This window comes from Hakea prostrata, chromosome 2 (assembly GCF_041222555.1).
Source record: "Hakea prostrata isolate BN-2017 chromosome 2, UWA_Hpros_2, whole genome shotgun sequence".
In the NCBI taxonomy this organism is placed as follows: domain Eukaryota; kingdom Viridiplantae; phylum Streptophyta; class Magnoliopsida; order Proteales; family Proteaceae; genus Hakea; species Hakea prostrata.
In genome coordinates this window covers 4,435,145-4,450,405 of record NC_142601.1, presented here as the reverse complement: position 1 = coordinate 4,450,405, position 15,261 = coordinate 4,435,145, and the positions used below count along the sequence as shown (strand labels likewise).

At 38.4% G+C, this 15,261-nt stretch overlaps 1 protein-coding gene across 2 annotated transcripts; it reads right to left on the bottom strand.

Annotated features, from left to right (window-relative positions):
- Positions 1-7,775: 7,775 nt before the first annotated feature.
- Positions 7,776-13,768, bottom strand: LOC149023360 (protein FAR1-RELATED SEQUENCE 12-like). Of its 2 annotated transcripts, none has more exons than XM_089143903.1 (3): positions 9,924-13,768; positions 9,351-9,819; positions 7,776-9,241 (listed from the first exon to the last, which is right to left on the bottom strand). In XM_089143903.1, exon 1 carries the CDS (start codon positions 10,933-10,935, stop codon positions 10,027-10,029), a length of 909 nt encoding a protein of 302 aa, XP_089000029.1. In that variant the 5' UTR covers positions 10,936-13,768; the 3' UTR covers positions 7,776-9,241; positions 9,351-9,819; positions 9,924-10,026. The 2 variants fall into 2 exon arrangements, with proteins under 2 accessions (XP_089000029.1, XP_089000027.1); XM_089143901.1 differs by lacking the exon at positions 7,776-9,241 and having other exon boundaries at positions 9,351-9,413; positions 9,501-9,819.
- Positions 13,769-15,261: the final 1,493 nt, after the last annotated feature.

Here is a 15,261-nt window from a genome sequence, read left to right as displayed (position 1 = left end):
GGGTAAAATTCCCGAAAAGGCAACCCTCGCCCAAGTAACGAATATTTTATTCGTGGTTGCTTATTTGGGAGGTTAGACGGCTGCGGGGAAGTTCCGAAAGAGACTCTGGAGTGCTGGCAGTGACTTGGAGACCAGTCCTTTCCTTCTTTGACTCTCTGGCGTGAGGTAATGAATTAATCCTTTGTCCTTTACTCTCTTTGTCCATTAAATTAGTATTAACCCATCCCCTCGTCTTTGTGGTTACCCCCTTGGATATTTTTAACTCTCTTTTTAATCTACTTGAGATGAATTAACCGTAAACGAAACCCTGTTTTCGTGAGAAGGTTAATCCAATCAAGGGGATAGTTCTGGGTAATCTATTGATGTTAGTTTTCCCTCACCCTTTTGGCTTAGGGGGTGTTAGATTCGAGACTTAGGTCAAGATTACTCGAAATCCGGATTGAAAACGAGTAATCAGAGGCTTGAGTTTCGGATTGAAACTCACTGTTTTTGGGGCGGTCGCTCAACCTAAGCGACCGGCTGGTAAACAGAGACCAAATGGTTTTTGGTTCTGATTCAAATTGATTCATTTAACTTATATGTTACTGTAACCCTGTATATAGGTAAACACTGTTTGAAAGAAAAGTCATATAATAGTTATCGGATTTCATTTTACGGACAATCTTATTATATGCAGGTAAGGACAATTCATCCTATCTCTTGAATAGACTTATAATATGTTAATCTAGTGTATATTTGAAATCATATTTCTTTATATATGCTGTTGTTTATATGTCTTATATAGAAATCATATTACTTTACTGCTGTTTGTCTTACTTATATACATATTGTGTTGATTATGAGTGTTATGTATTGATGGTGGTTGGTATATGGTTCTGATGGATAAGGTATCTATTTTGGGATATCTTAGCTAAGGATATCAGAAGGCTGTGGAATGGGACACATGCCTGTTGATGTCTCCAGCACTGTCTTTACTATTTGATGGCATTGTTTAGGTAGAGTCTAGATTTGCATGGTTAGGTACCCCACATGTTACTACCGTTTCGGTAGGGGGATTGAAACCGAGTGACCCGTGATGTGACATTGTGGTCCACTGTTAGTCATATAAATGGTAGGGTTGCATATGTTAGGGTAGGGCTCATAGATGTCCAAGGATCGGACCGGGTGTCGTGAGGAATCATGAGAGCATTCACCCCAATAATATGTGGATGACCATAGGGTTAAGGAGTAGAGTCCAACAGCGGTAGCCAGTCCGTGAGGATTCTTTCTCCTAGGTTGCGAAGGATACTGAACTGAGTTGGTTGGTGCCATAGGGGATGTATCTGGACTTCATGTAACCAGTATGACCTTGCATTGGATTAGAAACCCCCGACATGCGCCAGTACTCATTACCAATGGTCGTGGTAAGAGAGTGTTGACTCAACCCCCAGGTGTGGACTTTCCCCTTTTTCCCAGGATCCCTACAGAGGTAGCCAGTCCTTGCCGGATCAGAGTGATGAGACTTACCCAGAGGAGGGCTGGTGTATAATTTAAAGCATGTCAACTATTAGAGACCTGCATAGTTAGAAATCATAGTATCATTCATATTTTGCATTCATTCATGTTATTCATGTATCTTGGCATTGATGGGATTGTGATTGTTTCTTACTGAGTCTTCTAGAACTCACGTCTTTATTTTGTATTGTTTATTAGCCTGCACAGAAGAAGGAACTTTACAGAGGATGGACTGGTTTCCTATGAAGGAACCATCCCGTATGAAGAAGATGTGGCACCGTCAGTGGGAGATGGAAATAGCATGTGCGGGAGCTCCTGTAGCTGCATGGAGTGCGCTTATCGCACCTATTGATGATCAGAGGCGGAAGGTGGTCAGGAAGTTTGCTCGGCGAATAGATTTGAATTGGAGAACACCTTACCTTGAGATCCATGAAAAACACTTTTTAGACTTAGAAAAGGAAACTGGGAAGAAATTGATATAACTTTTTGTTTACTTCCGCTGAAACCTTTATTCATTATTTCTTTCCTTTATTATTGTTATTGGAGTATTTGGACTCCTATAATTCATTTAATTCAGTTATTGAGTAGTCTTTGCTCTTGATTATCTTTATTTGTCTTAAATATTGTTGATAGACTAAAACCTTGGATCTTGTGACGGATCGCACCCACGGGTTGTCGGGCGGGTAACCGAGACCGGCGGGTGGGGTGTGACACTTCATCCTTCCACCTCATCAGTAAAAAAGCCACAATTTTTCTCCACCCTATAACTAATTTGCTTTCCCATGGGAGTACTAGCATCAATGTAATCAGTAGAGTTCTCATCTATCTCCTTGCGTACAAGCATATCCAAGATAACTTAGTGACTACATTCTTCTAAAGCAGTCTACTAACTGGTCTGACACCATAATCTGGGTCATAGCTTTTTGTTAGCACTATGTCAAGAGCAGCATCTGATGTTTGCTAGTGCAACACCCCTCCCAGCTAGCCAGCCTTCTACATCTTTCATTTGCAATTTTGCAACTTTCTTCAACTGCTCATGTTGCAACTTTCTTAAATGCTGGTTAAAAGATGCTCAACTTCAAGGTTTGTGGTGAATAACGACACTAGAATGGGATTGTATGTTTGGATGTTAATGATCTACTTCATTAAATTGAATAGAAGTTGTTTAATTCGTGCCCATTTATGATTAACCTGACCCTAAGAAACAAAATGATTGACAATGTCGTCACTAAGAAAAATTGAACCCAAAATCCATTTGTTGAAAGTTATTAGTCTTATCGACTGACAAACCATGCTTTGGCATCTTTGTTTTAGACATAAATATAATTAAAATAAACTAACATAGGGTTGGATCCCTGAGGGCCAAATCCAAACCCGACCTGTAAGGGCTCACTATTTTGAAACTTAAGACCGCCCTTGAAGTTGAAAAATCGAGCTGGGCTCAGGAAGGGTTTAGGCCCGGCCAGGGCAACAGGGTTTTCTTGACACCGCTATCATTATTCTCTTTTGTTCATGGTATTCTAACCCAAATTTTTTGTTTATGTCATGGGTGTTTTGGATTTTATATTCATATATTTGTGTGAGTCATGCTTAAAGTTGTAATTTGTGATAGTAATTTAAAATTTTTGTAATAGAAACATATTTTTTAGAACAAGTTTGTCAAACACCAACTTGTTCTAATAGTGTTCTATAAATAATTCCAGAATAAGTTCATCTAACACCCATTTACAAACGAAGACTTGGTCTTTCAATGCCAAAACATATAAAAAGCAGTTTTACAAAAAAATTGGTCACTCAAAACGGAAACATTACTAAATGCATACTAATAAAATTGGTGAGTACATTTCATTGCACATATTTGGGAACATCTAACCCTAAAAAAGCTATTGAAACAAAAAGGTAGATTTTTAAATAAAATTAAAAAAAAAAATGATGAAAATATAAATATTAAAAATTAAAAGATGATCATTAATCTTTCTTTATCTTCACTTTCAAAAGACCAGTAATGTCGTCAAACTTCACATCCTCAACTTTAATAGTATCAAGATGAACACTTTCTTTTCATTGTTGTTATTGTCTAAGATGACAGGATTGTTTTGAGAATCGATTTCAATGACCACAAGATCATCATCAATGATTATGGCCTTCTCGTTTGATATTTCATTATCATCTTCAAAGATGTTAATGGGATTCTTATAAGATCCACTAGATTGTAGTGGATCTTTTACGCGTTGAAGCTTGAATGATCGACATCTAGCTATTAGGGACTCTTGTGCTATTTGCTTGGCTAATTGGTTGCTTCCTTGGTTCTTTTCAGCCATGACAAGAAGGAAATACACACACACACACACATATATATATATATATATATATATATATATATATATATATATATATATATATATATATATATATATATATATATATATCTCCATATCATGGTCAACGTTGTGATTTTAACTTAACAACCCCCCGTTTTTTATTTTCACTCACACTTAGCAATAGTTGACCATGATAGGGAGATTTATAAGGATGACTCAATCAGTAGTCTTCCTTATAAATGGAGATTTAAAACACATCCTGCTAAACAATCAAGGAGGCAAATTTGTGTTCAAAAGTCTTGAGTTAGGCAATTTTTTTTCCTTTTTGCCATGGCTAAGAAGAACCAAGGAAGCAATCAATGAGCCAAGCAAGTAGCGCAAGAGTCCCTAATAGCTAGACATCCATCTTTCAAGCTTCAATGCACAAGAGATCCACTACAATCTAGTGAATTTTATAAGAATCTCATTAACATCTTTGAAGATGATGATGAAATGTCAAAGGAGAAGGCCATCATCATTGATGATGATGATTATAATCTTGTGGTCATTGAAATCAATTCTCAAAACAATGTTGTCATCTTAGACGATGACAACAATGAAAAAGGAAGTGTTCATCTTTTTTTTTTGGATGAATAAATAATATATTAAAAACAATAGGCAGAACAATAGGAGAAAAATACAAAGCGGGAAAGAGAAAGGGGGGGGGGAGGAGCAAGGAGCTCAAGAAGAGGAGATGAGAGAGCAGCTGAGGCCCAAGAAACTAACAATTAACCTATTTCTAGGGTTGTCGGCAACGGTGGGATGGGGAAGGGAGAGCAATCTTGAAGAAACATCAAAGAAGATGGCTTTTCAAATCAAATCTAAGGAGCAAGATTTGGGAGTTCATCTTCGTAGGTTGCGCTCCCACCAAATGTGATGGATGGCGGCATTGAAGACTAGCTTGCTAAGGTGATCGCAAATGGAGTGACCAGCAAAGTTCCTAGAGATCCAAGACCAATCATGAACAAACCCGTGTGAGCATCTCGAGCGGGGCCAAATGGATGCAAGGGCTTTATCCCAAAGGGGACGAGAGAAGGGGCAGGAGAAGAAAAGGTGGTCAATGTCCTCAGAATCACTCCAGCAAAGGGTACAACTAGGGTTGGCGGGGATATGTCGGCTAATGAGGAAAGATTGGGTAGGGAGAGTATGGTTAAGAGCTCTCCAAAGGGTGAGAGTATGGCGGGGAATGTGACCTTTGAACCAAACCAAATGGGACCAGGGGACAGGGGGTGGGGATAGCGAAGAAGGTTCCACGCTGAGGAAGTGGTGAAGGATTTGGATGGCGAGGGGGACCAAATGGTAGTATCACGGGGAAGGTTCAAGAAAGGGGGGAGAGAATTCCAGACATGTGTGACTGGGGTGGGGGAGAGGGGACCAGGCCCCATGGGAAATGAAGGTGTCAAAGGTGGCAGTCTTAGGGATGCGGGTCTCATAAGACGAGTGGGGGCCGAGAAGAGTGAAGAGAATGCCCATCGGATGCCAAGGGTCAAGCCAGAAAAGGGTGGAAGAGCCAAGCGAGACTTGGATAGATATGGAGGAGAGAGCACGGGGCTGAAGGAGAAGTAACTTCCTCCAGATCCAAGAAGGATTAGAGGGACAAGAAGCAGTCCAAAAAGAGTCTTGTTTGAGAATGTAATAATAGACCCAGGAGACCAAGATGGAGTCATGCTTGGTAGCAATCTTCCAAATGAGCTTGAGGAGGACAGAAAGTGTTCATTTTGATACTATTAAAGTATAGGATGCGAACTTTACGACATTACTTGTCTTTTGAAAATGAAGATAGAGAAAGATTAACGATCATCTTTTAATTTTTAATATTTATTTTTCATCATGTCTTTTTTATGTAAAAATTTACCTTTTTGTTTTAATAGTTTTTTTTAAGGTTAGATGTTCCGAAATATGCGCAATGAAATGTACTCACCAATTTTATTAGTATGCATTTAATAATGTTTCTGTTTTAAGTGACCAATTTTTCTGTAAGTGCTTCCTTCCCTCGTGAGCCCAAATCAATCGGCTTTTATCTCAAGCCATAGCATCGCGGACAACATTCTCCTTTGTGCGGAGATTGTTTGTGGTTTTGATAGATCTATTCACTCCACAGCTACGCTTCTTCAGGTTGATCTTCATAAAGCCTTTGATTCCTTCCACTGGGACTTCATTAGTGATGTCCTCTCTTCCATGGGTTTCCCCCTCCCTTTCATCTGTTGGATCGAAACTTGTATCTTGTCTCCCCGATTCTCCATTATCGCCAATGGCTCCCCTCAGGGTTAGCATCTGCCAAGGCTGCCTGCTCTCTCCCTACCTCTTCTCCTTAGCCTTAGAAGTCCTTTCCTCCATCCTTCAATTTAAGATTGATCATCTCCTCATCTCCCCCATCCCCAAGTGCAGGTCCCTTAATCTCCCCCATCTTGCTTTTGCCGATGATCTTATGATCTTCTCTAAAGCGGATCATCTCTCTATTTCTTCCATCCTCTCAGCCCTCTCGGAGTCCCTCTCTGGCCTTCGGGTCAATCTTGACAAGTCTACCTTATTCCTCTCCGGCGTCTCTGACCACCTCCGAGCTTCTCTCCTCCTCCTCTCGGGCTTCAAGCCCGGATCCTTTCCTGTGGCCTATCTTGGTCTCCCGCTCATTCTAGGTAGACTGACCTGCCGCTCACCCACCATTGCCCCCCTCCCCTGATAATATCCAAAAACAAACTAAGAAGCAAAAACTCGGAAGGGTAAGCTTTTATCCTTTGCTAGGAGAGTGGTCCTCATCCGCTCTGTGCTTCAGTCCTTTTACCTCTATTGGTGTAGAATTTTCTCTATTCCCAAATCTTCCATCCATGTTATGGAGTCCTTATTCCAGCTTTCCTTTAGAAGGGACAGGAAGCCTCGCGCTTCATCCATCAGGTCAATTGGTCTTCCATCTACCGCCCTACCTTTGAAGGAGGCCTTGGAATTCTCCGGATCACTGATGTTAACCTAGCTTGCCTTCTCAAACTCATTTGGAAAATTATTGCAAAGCATGATTTTATTTGGGTAAGGTGGGTCTACTCTTTCCATCTCCGGTCTGACTCCCTTTGGACGGTTCCCATGGCCTCCAACCCTTCTTGGGTCTGGAGGAAAATCCTCTCGTTGCACTCCCGCGCCATCTCAACTATTTCAACCTCCATCTCCACTGGCTCCTCTACTTCCTTCTGGCTTGATCCGTGGCATCCATTGGGCATTCTCTATAACCACTTTGGTCCTCGCTCTGTTTATGGCACCTGTATCCCCAAATCCACCCTCTTGTCAAATTTCATCTCAAATGGGTCCTGGACTCAAACCCCCCTCCCCATTCTCACACAGGTTTGGGAATCGCTCCCCCCCCCTCTAGCTCCTTTAGAGACCTCACCATTTGGCTCCCCTCCACCTCCAAAACCTTCACCACTTCATTAGCTTGGAACCTTCTCAGAGCACATAGCCCTAAGCCCTCCTAGCCCCCATTGGTTTGGTTCAAAGGCTTCATCCCCCGTCATTCCCTTACCCTTTGGAGAGCCCTCAACCATGCCCTTCCCACCTAATCCTTCCTTATTGACCGCCACATTCTTGTTAACCCCAACTGCATCCTCTGTTGGAACGGCTTGGAAAACATTGAGCACCTTTTCTTTTCTTGCCCCTTCTCCAGATCTATCTGGGGAAAAGCCCTTGCATCCATTTGGCCCCACTTGAGGCAATCATATGGATTTTTTCGAGATTGGTCTTGGATTTTGAGAAACTTTGTAGGTTCTTCCATTTGCGATCGGATTGGTAAGCTAGTGTATTATGCCTTGATCCATCACCTTTGGTGCGAGCGCAATCTTTAGCGATGGACCAAATCCCACTCCATAGACAGGATTTGGAATGCCATCTATTTTGATGTATCTTCTACATTGCTAGCCATGCCCCATCCTGTGTTGATGATACCCCAAGGAACAGGCTTATTGTTGTTTCCTGTTTTAGTTCCTCTTTTCGGTCTTTGCTTAAAGACCTTGTTCTCTTGTTTCCTTCTGTTTAATATATTTATTCATCCAAAAAAAAAAAAAATCTGTAAAACTGTTTTTTATATGTTTTGGTGTTGAAAGACCAGGTCTTTGTTTGCAAATGGGTGTTTGATGAACTTATTTTAGAAATATTTCTGGAACACTATTAAAACAAGTTAGTGCTTGACAAACTTATTCTAGAAAATATGTTTCTATTACAAAAAAATTAAATTATCATCACCAATTACAACTTGAAGCATGACTCATACAAAAATATATGGATATAAAATCCAAAACACCAATGACATAAATAAAAAATTTGGATTAGAATACCATGAACAAGAGAGAATAATGATAGGGGTGTCAAGAAAAGCCTATTGCCCTTGCCGGGCCTAAATCCTCCCTTACGGTTGTCAATCAGTACGGTTTCGGTACAGTACCAATTTTGAATACCGAAAACCAAAACGTACCATACCGAATTTACATTTTACACAGTACGGTACGGTTTCGGTATGTGCAAAAACGGTTCGGTATGGTTTTGGCATTAAATTGGTGTAGGAAAACGGTTTAAACACGGTATCTAGTCGGTACAATTTTGGAACGAATAAACCCAAGCCACTTTTGTTATTAGTTCATTAAGATCCTAATAAAATTGTGATCAAATAATCGATAGAATATGATATTAACGGAGACAAAACAAGTAAATCTAATTAATAGAGACAAAACAAGTAAATTCCAAGAAGAGGAGTGAAGGATGAAACGAAAAACTGAAACAGGGAATTAGGAATAGGGTAAAGGTGAAGTGTTTTAGTTGTAAAATTACATTTATATTCCTTAATTTGGTACGGTACATACCGAGGGTATGAGTACCTGAAACTGAAACTGTACTGAAGAAATTCGGTTTTGGTATGTATCGTACCGAATTTTGAACAGTGTGGTATGATGCGGTTTTAGATGGCAAGGTTCAGTACGGTTAAATGGTTTCGGTACATAATTGACACCCTTACCCTCCTGAGCCCAGCCAAATCTCAGCCCGATTTTTTCAACTTCAAGGGCGGTTTTGGGTTACAAAATAATGAGCCCTAACAGAGTTGAGTCGGGTTCAGATTTGGCCCTCAGGGATCTGACCCTATGTTAGTTTATTTTAATTATAATTATGCCTAAAACAAAAAATGCCAAAGAATGGCTGGTCAGTTGGTTAGATTAATAACTTTCAATGAATGGGCTCAAGGAAAAAAGCATGAATTCACAAGTGAGAAAATGCCATAAAGGTGATTAGATACCGCACAAGGTCTTCCAAAGCACCCTAGAAGCATTTTCTCATAAGGATGTTCCTGAGATAGGTTCCCATATGGCAATGTAGCAGTTCCTGGCATCGAGTATTTGTGAAATTTCCTCAACAACCTAGGCATGACCACCCAAACCAACATGGTAGTAGTCAACTACAGACATATATTGGGACGAAATGTAACTTAAAATTATTAGTGTACTGCAAAAAATTAACATCTCTAACCTCGTCAAATATCCCAGCTGGACTACCATCATTGTGAGCAAGGAAAACCCACCAAGAGTGTATCTGCAAAGTGAAAATTCAACTTTAATACTAACATTTTCATTGTGGAGTTTGGGTTGGAGGTGGCGATCAAAGACCAAAGTATAATACCCAAAAGCTTCAACTAATCTAAACACGTTTGGGATAAAGCCCACACAATTTCTGCTTTCACGAGATGGAGTTGATACAGTGCACTGAGAGCCTAACATGTTTTAACATAACAATTCATTCATTAATGAAAGTGCAAGAGAACATAACGAGAAAAATAAATCAAAGATCATGAATGTGCATATAAAAGAATGAACCATACGTAAAAGAATACATGCCTTCCTTTGAACAACCATGGAGATTTGGCTTCTCCAACTCCCCATTCCTTCCTAACCTTGGAGCAACTTAACAGCCATGTATTGTCAATTACCATTAGGGGGTTCTACAACACAAACTATGGTTTGTTATGCACATAAAATAGAAGTAATACAAATGAATATAAAATATCTTATTGAAATTTTAAAAAAAATAAAAAAATTCTATTACCATTCAAATCTAAATCCATCACTGGACGAGTGCCTTATGTATTGTCATCTCTAGTTGAAGAATGAACCAACAATTATAGAACATACAACTTTTTGTTTCAAAATTATTCATAATAATTTACTCCACAAAATACAATGATTGGAAAGAAAAATATTACCCATGGACATGTAGTGATGTTATGCCCAGAACGATTGCAACCAAAGCAAAGGTAATCCCTTCTGCTATTAACATCTTCGATGCATGAAACAAAACAGGATACTCTTGGTCTTCCTTTACCTAAAGAGGGATGTGACAGATCAAGTACTAGAGGTCCCGTTGGATTCGAAGGACACAAATTGGCAGTTGAAGTGCTAACAGTCGGTTGCAAACTCAACACCTCCTTAAGACCATTGCTCAAAATTCTAAAAGCAGCATCATACCTCTCTTGTGAAATTGATCCTTCAATTGCTAACTTGTTGGCAAGGTCATATAGAATCCAAACAGGTTGTTGACGTTGTTCTTGAGACGAGCCTTCGCTACTTCTAGATCCATTATTATCAGTACGAGCATCTTTAGTCCATTTACGCAAAATATACTTCATGGGAATTTGGGATTTGTTTGTTATCACATAGATCTTAAGTATGTGCCTGCAGAGTATACATTTTTGCTCAAACAACTTACAACTGCAACTAGTGACTTCACTTTCTTGGTTATCCAACACATACTGTACCCCACTCTCATTATCTCCCCGCTTTAAAAAAACCTTGTACCTATCATCATCACAAAGCTTTGCCTCAAGACCAAAAGAATTATACCACTCAGTTGAGAAAACACTAAACACTTCTGCCGTGAAAATCTCAGCAGCTTGATGCTCAATTTTATGAGCAGTACTACAAGTAGGGATGGAAGTGATGTTGGTGACATCTTCTTTGGCATCCTTTCCTCGCCTTTTTTTTATAGCCTCTTCATATTGAATTACAAACTTACTAACTGGGGTAGATGGTGTAAAGAAGCCCTTAAAATACTTATTCATTGACTCTCCTCTTTTCAGTCATACTCGTACCAGCCAAAAAAACATTATCAGAATAACATTTCACCCAATGTTGCCATAACTTGAATTGTCTTTTTAACCAATTACAAATTTCTAAATGGTATCTCTATATCATCATATGCCAACTCTCCTCGAACTCTTGTGGTGTTCTTGAATCATTAATACAACTGTTATAGGCCAATTTCAAGTTAGGAAGTCGCTTGTACAACGGCCCCATGTGTTTGATTTTGTGTTTTTCCAAATGCCATCCCAAAATATCCCAGTCATTTGTTGTTGCTCGTTAACTCGAACTGCATAAAAAAATCCAGGATCTGAAGCCCTCTTGCTGTCCAAATAGTTAATTGCCTGTTGACAATCAACTCCTAGGACTCCTTACATTTGGACCTAAATAAATTCCTACAATGATCCTCACTTACTCCAATATGTTGCTCTCCATCGGCAAAATCTTTTAAAATTGTCATTATTTAGGACTGTCGAATCCCACAATTGTGCAACCATTCTATCAACTCAATCGTACATCTTCAAACTTTCTAGTGAGATTGAAGTCTAAAGGACTCTTGTGGATCCACCATTGGATGATTGTGATTATTTTTGCACAGATCCACTACCTATTTCCCATTCATATTCTTTACCCTCATTAAGGCTCCACAGTTAGTTCTCTTTATTACATGAGCTTGATAATCCTCTCCCCTTCTTCGCTTGTCATTACCCCATTTTTTACCTTGGTTTTCACAACAAAATGATCTACTAAGGACATGTTTATTAGCCCTAGAATGCTCCACCCTGAACTTACGGACTGAAAAACCCATCTCCTTTGCATAATTGTTATAGTAACTATAAGCATCACCTTCTGTCTCGAACTCCATGCCAACGGATGGTTCAAGTTCACAAATGGATGTTCTTACTTGTTCTATGGTTGACTCATCATGAATAGATGCAGATGGTGTGCTGCTATCCTCATTCTCATCTCTATCATAATAATTAATTTCTTCTTCTTCTGAGCTACTCTCGTCATCATAACCATCATCATCCTTTTCATCCAGTGTAGTAACATTATCCCTATTATTTATCAACACATTTGTCTTCCTAATTATATTATGCTCCCTCATATTGTTTTCCTCACCAAGGAAAGATGCATCATTACTACTTGGTAAGGGAACGTTACCCTCCAAGGTTAAATGGTGATGTGACTAGTTCCTGTCCATATCCCTAGGTAATGAATTGTACTACAAACTTGCAAATAAAATCGACTAACAACTTTATCCCATTCTCAGTAATTAGCTATTTATATTATGGTACTACATACTTTCATCTCAAATAAGTTAAATAATTGGACTTAAGTAGGACAAATAGTTAAGAAAAATAGATAGTTTAACCATTGCAACAAATCTTATTGGGAGTAATAGTGGAACATTGATTTTAAAAGAGGGGGAGGGGGGAAATCAACAAATCACATGTAAAGGAACAAGGACAAATTTAGAGAAAATTGAATAATTTAATCAAGACAAATTTGGTATACATAAAATTCTAGTACATTTCTTTAACCGGTCAGTACAATAGGTCTATAAAAGACCATCAAAATTTGCTAACAGATTTGGATGTATAGAGTTATTGTACAGAGTTCAATGAGTACGAAAGTTAGAATTTGACAGGCAGGTCTTTAGGTTTCTGATTATAAAAAAGAGCTATAATATCAATTGGATACCAGAAAATAGCAAGCCAATAATGCTAATCCAAATGATGATCATATTAGAATTTGGCTCTCAGACCAAATAATGTTTTGTTAATCCTAATTCAAGAAATTACATATGCTTGCTGTATAGGAATGAGAACCAGATTAAGGGATAATCTAATAACTCTATCAAAACAAATATCATATGCACATAATCCTGATAGACTTCTCTAATTAGTCAGTTTAACAGATCTATAAAGGTGATCTAAATTTGATAGACAGATTCAAGGATGACTACTACTAGAAATAGGAAAGTTGGAATGATACAAAAGCCAATAAGACATGCCTTTGGGGTTTCATATCAGAGCAAATAAAAACTTTCAGATAAAGAATAACTAGAGACCATAAAAGAGATACAAGGCAAGTTTAAGAAATTTGAATTGAAGAATTATAGCAAGAGAAGGATTTCAGAAAATAGATGGGATGTTGAACAATGAATAGGAAACCATTTGTAGATTTCAGTAAGTGCAATGAAACAACAACCTAAAACTTCATCATGAAGTTAGCACAAAAAAATATAAGATCTAAAAGTAGTTTGGATGGGAAGATTTGATTTTACACTAAAACTGTGATTACAACTAGAAACAGAAGTTCAAAAAACCAAGCTGAAGAAAAATACAGCTAAATTTCATTTTTTAAATGAAATTTATAATTAATGTAGGAGAGAAGAGAATAAGTTAGGCCTGGAGTGTCAATTCTCTTAACAACTCAAAAAACTTCCTTGTTTGTATTATCTCTAATTGATGGGGGTAGGTTACATATTTAATGATCTTCAAAAGTTTTCAAATTGACTTATAAATTAACTCCAAATCACTTTGTTGCTCTGACTTTAATAACAGGCTCAAAACAGAACTCTTAAAAGCTGTTAATTGTCTTATCAAACTCAACCACTGACGACAACCTTGGGTACTACCTTGCTACTTTATGGCTTTGTGATTAGTCTTGTTACAATGAATCCAACTAAAAAAAAGGACTACTTTAAAATGTTACTATCCATCACTTGTTTTGAATCCATTGGACTGCTACCTAGCATTGTATGAGCCTCTATAAGCAAAGGGTGGGTCTCTTTTTTTTTTGGGGGGGGGGGGGGGGAGTCTCTTTTTTCAGACATAAAATTTATAATTAATGTAGTAGAGAAGAGAATAAGCCAGGTCTGGAGTGTCAATCCTATATGCCAAGCTTAACAACTCAAAAATCTTCCTTGTTTGTATTACCTCTAATTGATGGGGGTAGGTTACATATTTAATGATCTTCAAAAGTTTTCAAATTGACTTATAAAGCATACAAATTAACTCACAATCACTTTGTTGCTCTAACTTTAAGATAATAGGCTCAAAACAGAACTCTTAAAAGCTGTTAATTGTCTTATCGAATTCAACCACTGACAACAACCTTGGGTACTACCTGCTACTTTATGGCTTTGTAGATTAGGCTTGTTACAATGAATCCAACAAAATAAGAGGACCAACTTAATATATTACTATCCATCACTTGTTTTGAATCCATTGGACTGCTACCTAGCATTGTGTGAGCCTCTATACTGGTTTAGAGGACTAGAAGCAGAAGGGTGGTTTTTTTTTTTTTTTTTGGGGGGGGGGGGGGGGGGGGGGGGTTGGTGGTTTACTCACTATTGTTGTAGTTTGTACTTGACAGCAGCTTGTTGTGTGGTGAACTTGAATGAAAATCAAATCTTGGTCACGAACTTGGAGGAGATATTCCAAGAACTTGAAAGAGAGCATCGATTGGAACCACCGAGAGGGCTTCCACTGTAAGGTGTCTATTGGATCAAACACCAGCCCCACCAATGAACCACCTGTGCTTCCCACTGTAAAGAGTCAATTTGATCGAACACTGATCCCAGCTACTTTGATCAACCACTGGACAAACGTTTATAATGGAGAACAAGAGAAGAGCAGCAAATGCTTTTTCATAAATCAACCTTGTGTCCAATACTTAGACCCCTTACAACCATTTTATATATATAAAAGGTAGACTCCTACACTAAAAGAAAAGACCAAACTCAATCGTTAACCTATTGGATAACCTGAAACAACTAAGAAACTGAAATAAACTCAAACCAGAGTCCTAATTTAAATAACTCTTGACGAGAACTTTGAAAAAAAAAGGCTTATTCTAAAAAATCAGTAGTCAGTGAGCGGAACTCGTAAAAGTATTTATGCCCAAATACCAGTAAAAGTAGAAGCGAAACTACTGGTTTTCTCTAAACTCACAATGTACCTAAAAGTTTGAATTCTCCTGCAAGAACTGCTCCAAGAAACCGGGCAAACTTCTGTCTGCACAAGACATTAAGTTAGATATTCAAATTTTAAAGGGATGGAGAGACAAGAAACAGAGAAAGAGATATTCAAACAAATTAAGAATGAAGCCAGGATGAAGGTATAATGGAGAGACAAGAAACAGAGAACGAGATATTCAAACAGAGAAACGTTTAATTTATTTGTTCATGCGTACTTTGCCTGTGAAACCGAAATTTCTTTTCCACTTCTTGAAAACAGCAAAAGATCTACTGAAATCATAGGGAAACAATTACAGGAATCATAAGATTTTCAATGATG